General features: G+C 30.6%; 1 protein-coding gene across 1 annotated transcript in view; it reads left to right on the top strand.

Annotated features, from left to right (window-relative positions):
• LOC130894286 (uncharacterized) overlaps positions 1-14,025 on the top strand; it is a 462,711-nt gene that overhangs the window by 192,201 nt on the left and 256,485 nt on the right. The window contains exons 17-18 of the mRNA XM_057801000.1: positions 3,212-3,359; positions 3,435-3,536. Coding sequence (XP_057656983.1) covers positions 3,212-3,359; positions 3,435-3,536 — 250 coding nt within the window. The remainder of the gene's footprint in view (positions 1-3,211; positions 3,360-3,434; positions 3,537-14,025) is intronic.

Below are 14,025 nucleotides of genomic sequence, written 5' to 3'. Positions count from 1 at the left end.
CAAAAGATAATTTCATTTTTAAAGTTATTCTTTTTATAAGGAATATTATTTTGTTTAATATTATGGTTGGGTTGAAGTGCCAATAATTTTTCTTATATTAAATTCAAATGATATATGATGAAAATAATAAGATTGTGAGATAAAAAAATGTGTGTATCTGTATTTAATATTATTTGTACATTCTAGCTGAAAATGGAATTAACAAGACTAGTTTCTCTCAAGTTGTTTGATAAAGCTAATAAATAAATGTAACTTTAACTGTTATTTTGTCTGTCAAATCTTGTGTTAATGTTCGGCAGGTTACTTTTTATATAGGATACTAAAATCACTCTTTTGTTGTATTTACTTTCTATATCCAAAATATTGGTCTCATATTGTGGCCCGTATCAATTACATATTGTGATAGGGCGCAACTACGTTTAAGGCTTTCCAATCACTTTGATGTTGTGTATAGTACAGTTTAACAGGAACGGCAAAGATTACTTCTAAATTAAAATTTAAAACACCAAAAAATAAAAGAAGAAATAATATATATCAAGTGCCTCGTACTAATTGTGACGCAGTCTACATAGGGCAAACATCTCAGTATTTAGAAAATAGTCTAAGAGGTCATCAATACGATAAAAAAATAGAACTGCATTAACTAACCACGAAATGTCAAAAAAGCATAAATTCAATTATAAAAATTCAAAAATTCTTGAAACGGAATCTAATACACGAAAAGGGGAATTTTTAGAAATGGTTCACATTTTTAAGAACGAAAAAGCTATAAACGATAAAAAGATCTAAATAATTTAAGTAAAATTTATAGCTCTATTTTGTAAATTCCAATAAAACTACAGATAATTTAATTGATTACTACTATATATTTGAGATGTAGAGATATATCGACATTCCCCAAAATGAGTTTCTCCGTATATTTTTCTTGTATTAACGAAGGAAGTAAAAATCTTGTAGACCGTATTTAGCGGGGTGACAGGTCTGTTATTATTATTATTATTATCAGTTACCAACATGCTATTTTTATCAAACATTCCCAATACTTAAAATCATTAGATTTTGAGATATTTTGTTTTTAGGCACAAAACAATCAATTGTGATAATGCTATTTTTTATAACATATAGTAACATATATGACACATAGTAACACACAGGCAAACTATACGGTCGTGAATGTATTGTTGGTAAATATGTAGTAGAACTATATTGCTTTGAGGAATATTCAAATGCTGAGATGTATTAAGATTAAACCACTTCGTACACATCAAAGGATGTGGTTTTTGTATGATGGTGCGCCTGCTTACGCTAATCAATTATTTAATGGTGAACCGAATGAACTATTTTCTGGAAGATGAAAGATTTTTTTTGGGTCACATTAAAAGTGAAGAGTACACAATACCTCCAACATCAAGGGATGACATGATAAGGAGAATACAAAATGAATGTTAGTAGCTCTGTCAATTATCGCTTTCAAGCATGCATGTCTTTGGAGGAGGAACACCTGTTGTGATAATCAAGACGTGTACGTATACTTTAGTAAACAGAACAGTTTTTTATTGTTCCTCTTCTGTAATATATTTGTAATATATTTGTAATATGCTCGTTTTTTATGTGTATACGGAATTCAACTTCTACAGTACCCAGAGCAATGATTAAATGTCAGTTTTCGACAAATAAATTATAGCCAATTCACAATTAATCGTTAAATGAATAGTTAAATGAATTTATAGCTTTTTCGTTCTTATGAATGTGAACCATTTCTCCCTTTTTCGTGTATTAGATTCCGTTTCAAGAATTTTTGAAACTTTATAATTGAATTTATATTTTTTTGATATTTCATGGTTCGATAATGCAGTTCTTTTTTTATCGTATTGATGCGCTCTTAGTTTATTTTCTAAATACTGAGTTAGAACAAAGTTCTAAGTTGATTTCATCGTTATTTTGATGTAGCACCTTCTTTTTCCTCTTACTATCACAATGTATCACGCTTCTATTTATAAAATTGGGTCTGTGATAAAAACTGGAAGAATTAATAATTAAGATGTAAAGTTTTACATTAGTGTTAAAAATATATAATTATGAACTTATGAAAGTGTTTATTTCTTCTTACAGTTGGTTTATTTTTGACTTTACGAGTACATTCTAACACTATGAATTTTCAATAGATTCGTCCATGTAGTTAGTGTGTTTGACGGAATAAATAATTCTACACTACTATGTGAATGCCAGGGGGGTTGTTGCCCAATGGTTAACAATCCGTAATTTTTACAGGATTTTATGGAGAACGCTGTCCTTGGCATATACAACGATCTAAAAATCCACATATCCCCAAAACTACAATTTTCAGTCAAAAACAAAGTACCATTTTGTTGTTGTCCGTGTATAAGTTACGGATTGTTGATCATTGGGCATGAGCCGCCCGCAAAAATTATTTGGATTTGAACGTCTCTTTAAGCTACTCGTGACGCAGAAACTTCATATACTAACCTCAACGCAGTAAAATACGCCTGTTATCGATTATAATATACGCTTTAATGTTAAAAATTAAAAAAAATAAACTCGAACTGTTCAATACATTTTGAGCGTAAAACAAGTCATAGGTGAATATCAACCACAAAATTAGTGGAAACAGACAAAAAATTTTGAAAACTAGTGTTATCCAGTTCAAATCTAATGATAACTTCTGATGCCTATACTATAGTTCTAACTTAACATCAGCACTAGGACTGATTTAGTTTCAATCAGTACCTTACAATTTCGTCAACTGCGACCTTTCCATCCAGAGATAAAGTCATGGTCTCCTTGTCAACATTATAAGCGTCTCAATTTCTGGTTTTATAGTATACAAAATCACAACGATCAGTACTTTTCTGCTAAATAGACCGTCTTTCAACCATTATTTTCATATTCGTTTTATCATCAGCTCTTATCTGAATACATTGTTTACACTACCACTACATCAACACTAACAATTACACTGTCTGACGTGCGTTCCAATAATCAAGTTATCGTCTTAAGAGACGGTGAGTATTGGTGTAGTGGTGGTGTAAATAGTGTATTCAGTAATAATATCACCAACGGTTCCAGAAATTCCAACTCAATTCTTATCCTCTAGCAATCGTATCAGCAATATAGCAGTCACCATAAAGTCGAATATACTGCTGTAGGTTGTTGGAAATCTACCTAGTTCTCAAATATTTGTTTGTTTCAGTGAAATGACAGTAATACAACCGATAGAAATTGATGTAAGGGGATGCCAAGTCGAGGAAATGTTGCAAAAACACTGGGGATCTACACACACGGTGCACTTATTTAGAGAGCCAAACAAAAGTCTAGGCATCAATATTGTCGGCGGAAAGGTAAAATAGTTCAGCAATGTTTTTTATTTTCACATAATTATTTACATAGTTGACCAAAGAGGATATTTTTTGCAGGTTGATTTGCAGGTGTCCAAACAATCGCCAGATACGCTTTTGGGAATTTTCGTGAAAAGTGTTGTTCCCAACAGTCCCGCTGGTAAAACTGGAATGTTCAAGGTAAATGATTTCAAACAATAAATATTGATCCAAATTTATTGGATAATGGGAATAAATTGAAAAAAAATAAGGTGCGGCTGGAAATGGGTGTAACATCATAATCTAGAAAAGTGGAATGTTATGAACTAATCAGTAGTTACTATACATATTTATAGAAAATTAATCCAAACAAAATTTAATTGCGAATTGAAATTCTTCAACATGTGAAAATGTGATACCTACTTTAAAACCCTTTACAAATGACTGGTAGCACGCCTAATTTTTATAATTGGAACGATAAGATTTTTATATATCTCTTAAAGATCTCTTTATCTTCTATTTAGGAATGTTAGAATAAGGAAAAACAATAAATTAAGTTTATTACCGAAAATCACTACATAGATCCATGATCTATGGAAAAATCTTGAAAAAATTCTTATTTAAAATAGGAAAGTTTTCTTTCCTATTATATAGAGAGAAATCAAGATCGTTAATAGCTTTGAATCGAGTTATTCTCTGATCGTGATCGTTAAGTCGAAATGGGCATTTATCAAAAAACAGATGCCTAAGAAGATAATTTTTCTACCCAAGATATTCATATCATTCAGTAATAGATATAAGTTCGCTGATCAAAAATCAAAATCTCCGATGAAGTATCATACCATATATCCGTAGGGACTTTCTTAATAGAGAGAACATAGCTTTGATACGATTTTTCATTATAATTGACCGCTCTTTCTTATTTTTGTGAATATTTTCTGAAAACATTTCTAAATGAAGTTTCATTTCTTGATATACATATATATGAAATGAAACTATATATTATATTATAGTCAGTATAGTGGAACTTCTAAGTTTCAATCATTTCTTATGTTTTGATTGTTTTTCCCTAAAATCATAGTCTACTACTATAAACTTCCATAAATAGAGGAAAACAATATCAGTAAAGTGAGAGGAGCAACAATAATTCGGTGACGAACAAGTTAAGTAAACAAATACGATTATCATCAACAAGAAAATTATATTCTTGATTTTTCGCTTTATCAACCATGGTGATGGAATAACAACGATTATTTGCTCAAAGTTTATAATAAAAACATATCTATTGTTTCATATTTAAATTTTCCAATATTCGCACGCATCAACTCCCGTTAATACTTGGAACAATTTTCATATTGCATCTCTTCTTTGATTACTAAGTTTCCCGCTTCATTAAAACTGTAGTCTCTTCCTGCTTTTTATGTTTTCATTTTCACTTCATCTTTTCAAACAGCTCCTTAAGTGTTTTCTCTCTGAAGCTACTGTGTGTTATGAAGTGTTACTTGGACATGAAAATGAAATTTCAATTTAAAGATAAATTAAACAATAGTTATTTTCCTAACAAGTGCGGAAAGTGATACTTTCCCGCACGCGACTGCAGTTGTCCCGAACGACGCGGAGCGGAGTTCGGGTAAGCGGTCAAGTGCGGAAAAGACACTTTACGCATGAGTTAGGAACATAATTTTTTCTACGACCGTATATACATAAAAGTATACCAACCCATTTTTCAAAAATTATTTTATTCCAACAAACATAATAATATACAAAATTTTAACTAAAAACTATTAATTATTATAAATATTAATATTGAAAACACAATTTGTTGTATTCTGTAGACTAGTAAGAATTGCCGGCCCAGTGGAGTTATTTGGTTTCAACTGGAAGGTAGATGACGTCGGTGAAGGTGGCATCGGTTGCAGGTCGCATAAAGATGACGATGACGGTGACGGCAACGGTTTTAAGTCATTTGTAGTACAGAGAAACTTTTTACCATCGAATAGCGGGACCATAATGTATTAGATTTCAAAACCTTACTTAGGTCTGAAAAATACGCCAGAAATACCTCTTCCTTATAAGTTTTGGCCCCTTTCTCCTTACACCATGTAACAAAATGGTCGTATTGCTTCTCATACTTTAGTCTGGATTTGGCAGGTAACAGCTCGGAATTAGCTTCATTTGCAGTCTTCAAAACGGCTTCGGGAAGTTATTCGTCGGATGAATCCATTAATATTATTGTATCGGATTCGGTTTAATGTGGTTTAATTTAAAAGAAGATTGTTCTTATTCGGTCACTTCCAAGACGTTTTGAACAACTTTGACGTTTTAGTAACAATTACACGCTTGGGTTGTCATAGCAACTGATATCAAACCAGTTTTGATATTTGTTTCTCCTTTGAAGAATGTCACTTTCCCGCACTAGTGCGGGAAAGTGACACTTTCAAAACTAAAATGCGTGCGGGAAAGTGGGTTAAAACGCACGGTCGTAGAAAAATGATTTATTCTAACGATGTATTATTGTATTAATATTGGTGAAATGAAGAAAAAAATGCTATAAATATAATAAACAAATGGCGAATTTTTCATATATTAATCTGGTATCGGTAAGGTGGGGTATATACCCCAGCTAACTTTGAAATGCTATAACGATTGGCTAACATACACAAGCTTCGCGAGAACATTTGTTTGCTTAGAACATTCAATTATGACTTGTGATATATGTTTATATCTTCATTAAGCAAGAAATATTTTGAAATATCTGCTCAGCGTATATACTTATTTATTTCCACTTTCTACTCCCTAAAGCTATGATTTTTGCTTCTTGTCTTGTCAAACACTACTTTCAAAACAAATATAATCGTATACCCCACCGTACTCATATAGTAAAAAACTGTCAACGTACCAATGCTGGGTTAATGAAAGTCTAACAAATTATAGCTTCATACATTATACATTATACAACTAAATTGCGTATATTAAATTGAGGTTAGTATATCTGGTACTACAGTACTGAATTAAGATGGTTGTTAGCTTTTTAATAATTGCAGCTTCATTTTTATCTATAGAGATTTCAGGCTCATGTCTGTCTCTTATAAACAATCTCCCTATTATTTCCTCCAGGAAATGATATTTCACCTAAAATCAATCTACTCCACTTAAACACCTAAAGAAACGGCGAATACTATAAATTTCTTAAGACCGTATTAAACTTCTAATTTGATGACAAGTATAATGAAAATCAGCTTTTTTGTACTACTTGTTTGACACTGAATAGCTGCGTTCACTTGAAATTATTTTTGTTCAATTATCAGTGTCTCTGAAGTAACCGTTATCGGACAAATAATTTTTACATTTGAATTAATTAAAAATGAACATTATTTTAGTTTATTTCTCAAAACTACAATCTATATGAAACAACAGTAGATTAAGTTTGGAATTTGGAACAAACCAACTACTAGACACACTTCTTGTCCTGTTGCGCGTGTTTATTATGAAAAACCAAAGTTGCCAGTATCTTCGAGTTTATTTTAAAAGAATTTATATCTGTTATATGCTGTTTATCATTTTTTCACCATTTTTTCATTACTTTAGGTAAGGTTAGAGCTTTCGTCCAATGTTCAGCCGACCTTGGAAAGTGAATGTTAACGCAAAAGTTGGACGCATCGACTTTACCTCAATACCCCAACAAATAATACAATAATAGTTCACGCTGTGTTTTTTTTTTAATTTGCAAACAGGTCTGCAGGTGTACTAATTGAAGCTCTAGTAAGGGAAAGAATTGACCGAGCCAATGTTTTTGCTGTTCTGTCTATTACATTATTTGGAAAAAAATTTTCTAATAATCCTGTATTGAGAATAGATTTCACTTAATTTGCGAAAAACTACTTGAAAATTAATTCAGAATATTCGGAAGAAACGTTATATTATTGTTAAAGTATATGTTAAGTTTGAAATAGACCGAGAAAAGCTTATACAAATTATTGCCGGTATAATTTCCTACAGAGAACCCGATTTAACACTATTTTTAAGTTTATTAAACTTTTCTCACGAGAACAATAACTTCAATGATAATAAAAGTGTCGACAATATTGAACAAATTCTGGTTTTATTTTTTATACTTTTTCTTTCATACAGCAGTAATTAATCATTTTTTATCGTTGTTTTTGAAAAATAGAATTTATTCTACTCAACTCTGTTTTTTAATTCAATAATTTTGAGACAAAGAAGTTCTTAAATAAAGGGAAATTATATATTTCAGATCAGGAGCTAACAAAACAAACAGCAAAATAGAGCAACTTTTGTATGAAGCATTTGTCTATTTCTATTTGTGACGACCTAACCAATTATTCAGAATTTGATGAATTATTTCGAATGGAAGAATTAATTTATTCCATTCGTCTTTCCCATTCCACTCGTATATAGCAATGACAATAATTTTTTTTTCGATTTGACTTCAAACAAATTATATATCTGGATAACTTTTCAGAATAATCGATTTCTTATGATAAAATGCAGAAGAAAGCCATGACACTTTTTCTGGATATACATCTGATAGAATTATAGATCAAGTTCAATCAATTGCAACTGAAAATCCTCAATGATGCTACGATAATTATGTATTGTACAAATCCCAAAACCAGAGTTTTGGCTAAATCGTCAAGATATAATGTTATGCTATCAGTCTATGTCGATAAATTTCGAGAATACTCGATTTTTTGCTCTATGAGCAATAATGCTGGGAAAATACTAATTGCTTGGTCAATATTAATATACGGCGTTCCGGGGCTTGGTACAAATAATTCGGGAGTGAGTACATGACGTAAAAATAATACTGTGACATAAGTAAAATTCATTCATACGACCCCTCGTTTCTGAATTCTTGGTCTTTAAAAATACAAAACCAGAACTTATATTTAAGTATATTTTCTAAATTATGCATTCGAACATTACGAATTTTCAATGGATGATTACGTATGTCCATGTAGTGTATTTGACGGAATAAGTAATTCTACACCACTATCTGAAGGCCAGAGGCGGCTCCAACAACCTGTACAATGTAAAGATGGCGAAAATGAATTTTTCAATCGACGTTTCAAGAAAAAAAACTCTTTTTTCAACTCGATAATATTTAGGGAGATTAGTAGATTTTAAGATCGTTGTACAAGTTAAGGAAACTATTCGTTATAAAGGGACATTCTAAAAAAATATCATAAACTCTAATCATTTATCAAACATTTCTAATTGAACTGCATACCGTCGAACATCGTATTACTTACGTAAGGAACAAATGGAAAGATATAAAAAAAAACCTCCATGCTGTGTACAGTTTTTACAACATATTGATTCAATAACTATGAAAATAATAACCGACATTAGTTCAAATTATTGATAAAGTTCTTATCATTAATTATTATTCTTATTAATTATCTTATCGATAAAACAGGTACATGTTAACCAATTGTATTTTCCTTTCTTACAATGCTTCACAAAAATCCATTAATCGGAATATCTAGAGTTCTCTATGTAACTGTCATTTATTATAATTATGATGATCTTATTATTTCTAAAATCAGAAATTGTTATTGAAAGTGTACTCAATTGTTGAATACTCTCGATTAACATTAGTCGAGTGTTTAGGAAACTCTATTGTAGCGGTTATGTGTTATGCACAAATGTTTCTTAGAAGAAATTTACTAAGTAAAAATATATTAAGATTCACAGAACGACATTGTCGGGAAACTGTGAATGTAGGTGTTAAAAAATTATGGTTGTCAAAGAAAAACAAAAAAAAATATTATTTCAAATTCAGTTATTCATATTCATATTCAGTTTAATCAAGATCCAACAGTTAGCGTAAGGAATATGTCAAGACAAAAAAATACGTCTTCTGCAGGTACTAGGAAGAAACTTGAAAAGCAGAAGCTCCAGAGCTCTGACCAAACCAGAGTGACTTTTTTGGAACATTGAAAGGACAGGTCTCAATCCTCTTTTTTTGAAATGTATTATTTTCACGGAAGAAATCACCTATATGCTAACTCCCATAATATAGAACACTGGTATGATCAGAGTACACATAAGTCAAAAATCAGTGGCACCATAAAACACCACAAATAAAAAGCCAAGTGGGAATGGTGCGCACTAAATCGCTACAGAAGCCGCTAGATCAGGTGTAGTACAGGGACAGCATCGTATTATCGTACTGCAGTGCGATTGTTTATATTTTTCCCTTGCGTAATTATTTTTAACATGTCTGATACGGATACAGCTGATGAAGTTGTTGACATTAGCTATACTTCGCCCAAGAAGAGAGCTAAAAAGCTTCATTCTAACGCTATTCATTCTATTTACAAAAATGAAATGCGAGAAAATGATACCAAGGTTGTTGATGACGTTATTTCTAAAAAGGCACATATCTTCAAATATCTACGGAATCCTTCGTTAATGCAAAGCTAATTCATTCATTGGCTGACTCAAAAAAGTATCCATAAAAAAAATTAACGATTCAATTGATGATTTCGACCGTAGCTCCATCAGAAGAATGATGCTTAATTTTTTCTTTCAAAATGAGTTAGAAAATAGAAAAATTCAGCTTCTGGATGAAACATGGATAAACGCTGGACATACAAAGGATGAAGTTTGGGTGGACTCTTCCATATAATTATCAAGGCATTCTTGAATGTACTTGGCTTCTACTTATAGCACTATATCTTCTCTTCTTATTCGACCGAAGGCTATCTTCAAAACTTTTTCTAAATATCAAGTTATTTGAGCTTCTTCCATTTCTAAAGCCACATTGTGTGTACTCTAAAATATCATTTAAATGAAGGCGTCTTCCTAAAAATAATTTTGTACTATTATCTATATTATCAAGAGAGCTTAATTAACAGCACATTTTATGTTTGGTTTTATATGTGCCTGGTTTTTTAGGGGAAATTTGATTGTGGGAGAAAGAAAGAGACTAATAATTTTTTACATTCATAGTGAAGATGGTTTCCTGCGATATGCTTTATGGGTATTTAAATCGAAAAAATCAGAGGAGGAAGTACTACTTGGTACGAAAATTGTAACTAGCGCCTTCTGTGAGAGTCGGATATGAAAAGAAATTAATCTGGTCCCGAAATATATTTGTATAAAGTTTCATCAAAATGTTTCCGAAGAATAGTCAAAAATTTGTAAAAATATTTTTTCTTCAACACCCTTTATCTCGAATACGGTTGGCGAGACTAAAATTTTTAACTAAGCTGGAAGTTTTGAAACTGTTTGTGATGTTCAAACTAAGTTTACCTTCAGTCTTTGAAGTCTATAACTTATCGGTTATCGGAACGGGCATCAGACAGTGTAGTAATTGTGATTGTTGGTGTAGCGGTGGTATAAACAGAGTGTTCAATTTTTAACTAGACGAACTCCAATCTCCATTTTTTTAAAAATTCATTTATATCGAATCAATCTACAAGCCTGTTTTTCTATTATTCATAACATTGTTACTAATATATTTTTTTATCTTCAAAATTTAAAAATGTTTCAATTTCTTTATTGTTGTTCATTGTTTGGTTCAAAAGCTCTCTATTGTTTCATTGATTTGATATTGTTCCACATTTAGAGGATAGAACATTTCATTGAAACGGAATTAGAAGTAAATTACTTGAAAACTAATCCAATTAGCCGCATCCTCTGTAGAATTACACTTTATATATTTTCATGATACTTTGGTCATAGATAACATGCTTCGATTCACTAAAGCAATGTGGTTGAACAAGCGGCTTCAATTAGCAAACGTGAAACTATTTATTCTCAAATATAAAATAGAGAAATCTTAATAATTATTGGGACATTCGAAAATCATTTGAGCTCGTGTAGCTGTTTTTATGAAATGGATAATAATACTAATCACTCTTTATAGTAAAATATAATCTTTTACACTAGTTTTGGAACTAACGTGAAGTGAACAAAAATTTTTTCTGATTCATTACTATTTAACTATATACAATGACTCAATAAAAAGCACGGAAAATCGAAAAATATAAAGATTAACCTCATAAATAATTTTATTTGATTAAATCAATCACTTGATGTGTAGAAATTATTAAAATGTTTCTATTCCAGAGAACGTTAGCGGCTTAATCATTCTTATCGATAACTTACATTCATAATCAATATGAGACATTGAATTGATGAAAACAATATATTTTTATTTTTCAGCATTGTATTCAACAAAAAGTAGAACATATTGATATCAATATACCCACGTGTACCATATCTTTTTAACGCAATTTTCCAGTTTATGGAAATCGATAGCTCTAGTCCGGGAGCCAATGACAGATTTTTATGACGAAGTTCCTCTCAATCAAAAATTTGTAATTTAGAAATTTATATTGTGAATACTCGCAATCTTCAGCTCCGACTCCGTCGGTGGGGTGGGCAGGAGTAGCTTCCACGCATGAAGAAAAACAGTTTTTTTAGTCATTTCCTCCTATTTGAAAATTTGTCAGATTATAGATCACCTAATATTTTGTAGGAAAAACAAAGTCAGCTGACATGTTGCACTCGAGAGGAAATAATTGACCGAATTTGTGTCTTTTCGAACATCGTCTAGTTTGACAACTCTATTTAACTTTGTGACGCTCTTTTAAAACCATGTTCAGAAGTTGAATTAAATTTAACTCGATAAATGTTCTACCAGTAACCTCAGTGGTTCGATGTTTTTAGTTCGATTCAGCCTTCATATCATTACTTCCATCAACATTACTCATTTTGGGAAGAAAGAGAAGAAATGGAAATTCCTCTCCTGAAGCCAATTTAGCATCTGATCTTTTCTTCAAACCCAAGTTTTTTAAAGACGCTATTATAACAATGTGCATCGACATTGACAACCACGTAAAAAGTTTTATCTATTTGTTCAAAATATTTGTCAAAATTTCCTTAAACTCTTTATTATATTCTCATGTCCCCTTGTCGGAATTTTAGCACTGATCGAATTTGTTTTATCCGCCAACACATTTTGTCTCCTACTCAATATGCTAAATTGAAAATTTAAATTCTACATTATTGTGATCAGTTGTTGTTGGGCTGATATTTGTCAAGTTTCGTGTCTTGTTGCATCAGAAATATGAAATTATCCCAACAACAGTATTTTCAAAAAAAACTTCTGCCCCATTTTGTTTTGGTTTGCCAGGTTTATTATTTCGAATATTTGGATATCTCAACCAAATAATTGTTCAACTTTGTTTGGTGATGCGTAGATAAAGATTTCAAAAAATTTACTACATTGTCTTCATTCGAAACCCCAATTTTTCCGAGCAATAGTAGATCCACAGTACCCTGATAATGTACCAGTAATTCACTTAACAAAACAGTAATTGATTATAAATATGAGTAAGTGAATTATATTCATTTCACACCAATCAAAAGTCCCAAAGTTCACTATAAAATCAAAAACCTAAATAGACAGTAGTGTTTTGTGAATGTAGCAATTATTTATTTCTATTTACTCATGTGTAAAGTATCTGTTAGATTTCAATAAACAAAACTTGATGAGATATTCATGAAATCGTCAATATAGAAGTAGAAGTTTCTTTTTCCAAAATGAAAACAATATCTATATTATTTGTTGATAAAACTTCGCAGCTGTTGATTTTATGTTTGAAATTTTGGATTCATTGAATCCAGATATTGATGAGAAATCTATTAAATTGTTCTCAGAATTGATGCTATATTAATTTTTAATTATATTATTTTGAGTAAACAGAAATAAATTTAAGTTTTTATATAAACTTATCGAGTAACATGAATATGAATGATTTTATTATACGAGGTGATGAACTTCTGTAAAATGTCTAATTATTAAAATGAATATCTACAATATTAGCCACATCTTAAAATAATATACGTAGGATTCCTTTAAGAACTGTGCAAATATTATCTGATAATATTAGCGTAAAATACAATATTCCAAAATTACTTTAGCCCATTCTTGTACAGCTTTTCAATATTTTCAGGAAAAAATCAGCAAATATGTAAAATGTAGTTCTCACTTTCCAGACGGCATGCTGAAGTTATAGATACATTTTCCTCCCCCTAAAAATCATATAGAATTTCATTATCGTTATAATTAGTTCAAAATGTTTTTTGATTTGAGGGTTGCGTTTTAAGACAAAAAAACAGATATTTATAATTGGATATAGCTTTATTGTTTTTCAGAATATTCTCCATTGAGATCAATACATTTTTGCATGTATTTGAACCAATAGTCGAAGCATTTTTTGGCGTATCGCAAAAAGAAATAAGAGCGGAGTAAAAATATTCCACTTTTAAAAATTTATATCAGCGCTATTATGAATGCTACAGACATGTGGTAAATTGCCAAATTGCCGGCTTAATCATTCAAAATTTTAAACCGGACATCATTTTCGAACCCATTGAAATTTGAAAAAATTTTTCCATGTTTTTCAAACGTTCGTTACTAGTTATAATGAAATTAAATATCAAAAACACAGAAATGAAACTTTGAGTGAGAATTGGTCACTATATTTACATTATGACTTACTCTTTGTCTTTAACATCAACAGAATTTAGGAGATTTGAATTAAGTCAATAAATTATCTATCTATAAACTATACTATCAAGTTATTAGTTCATTTTATTGTTATATTGCCATTTATCAAAATAAAAAAAAATGCTCTTGAATTTGGACGTT

Source organism: Diorhabda carinulata, chromosome 5 (genome assembly GCF_026250575.1).
Source record: "Diorhabda carinulata isolate Delta chromosome 5, icDioCari1.1, whole genome shotgun sequence".
Classification (NCBI taxonomy): domain Eukaryota; kingdom Metazoa; phylum Arthropoda; class Insecta; order Coleoptera; family Chrysomelidae; genus Diorhabda; species Diorhabda carinulata.
This window is presented reverse-complemented; position numbering and strand designations above follow the sequence as displayed.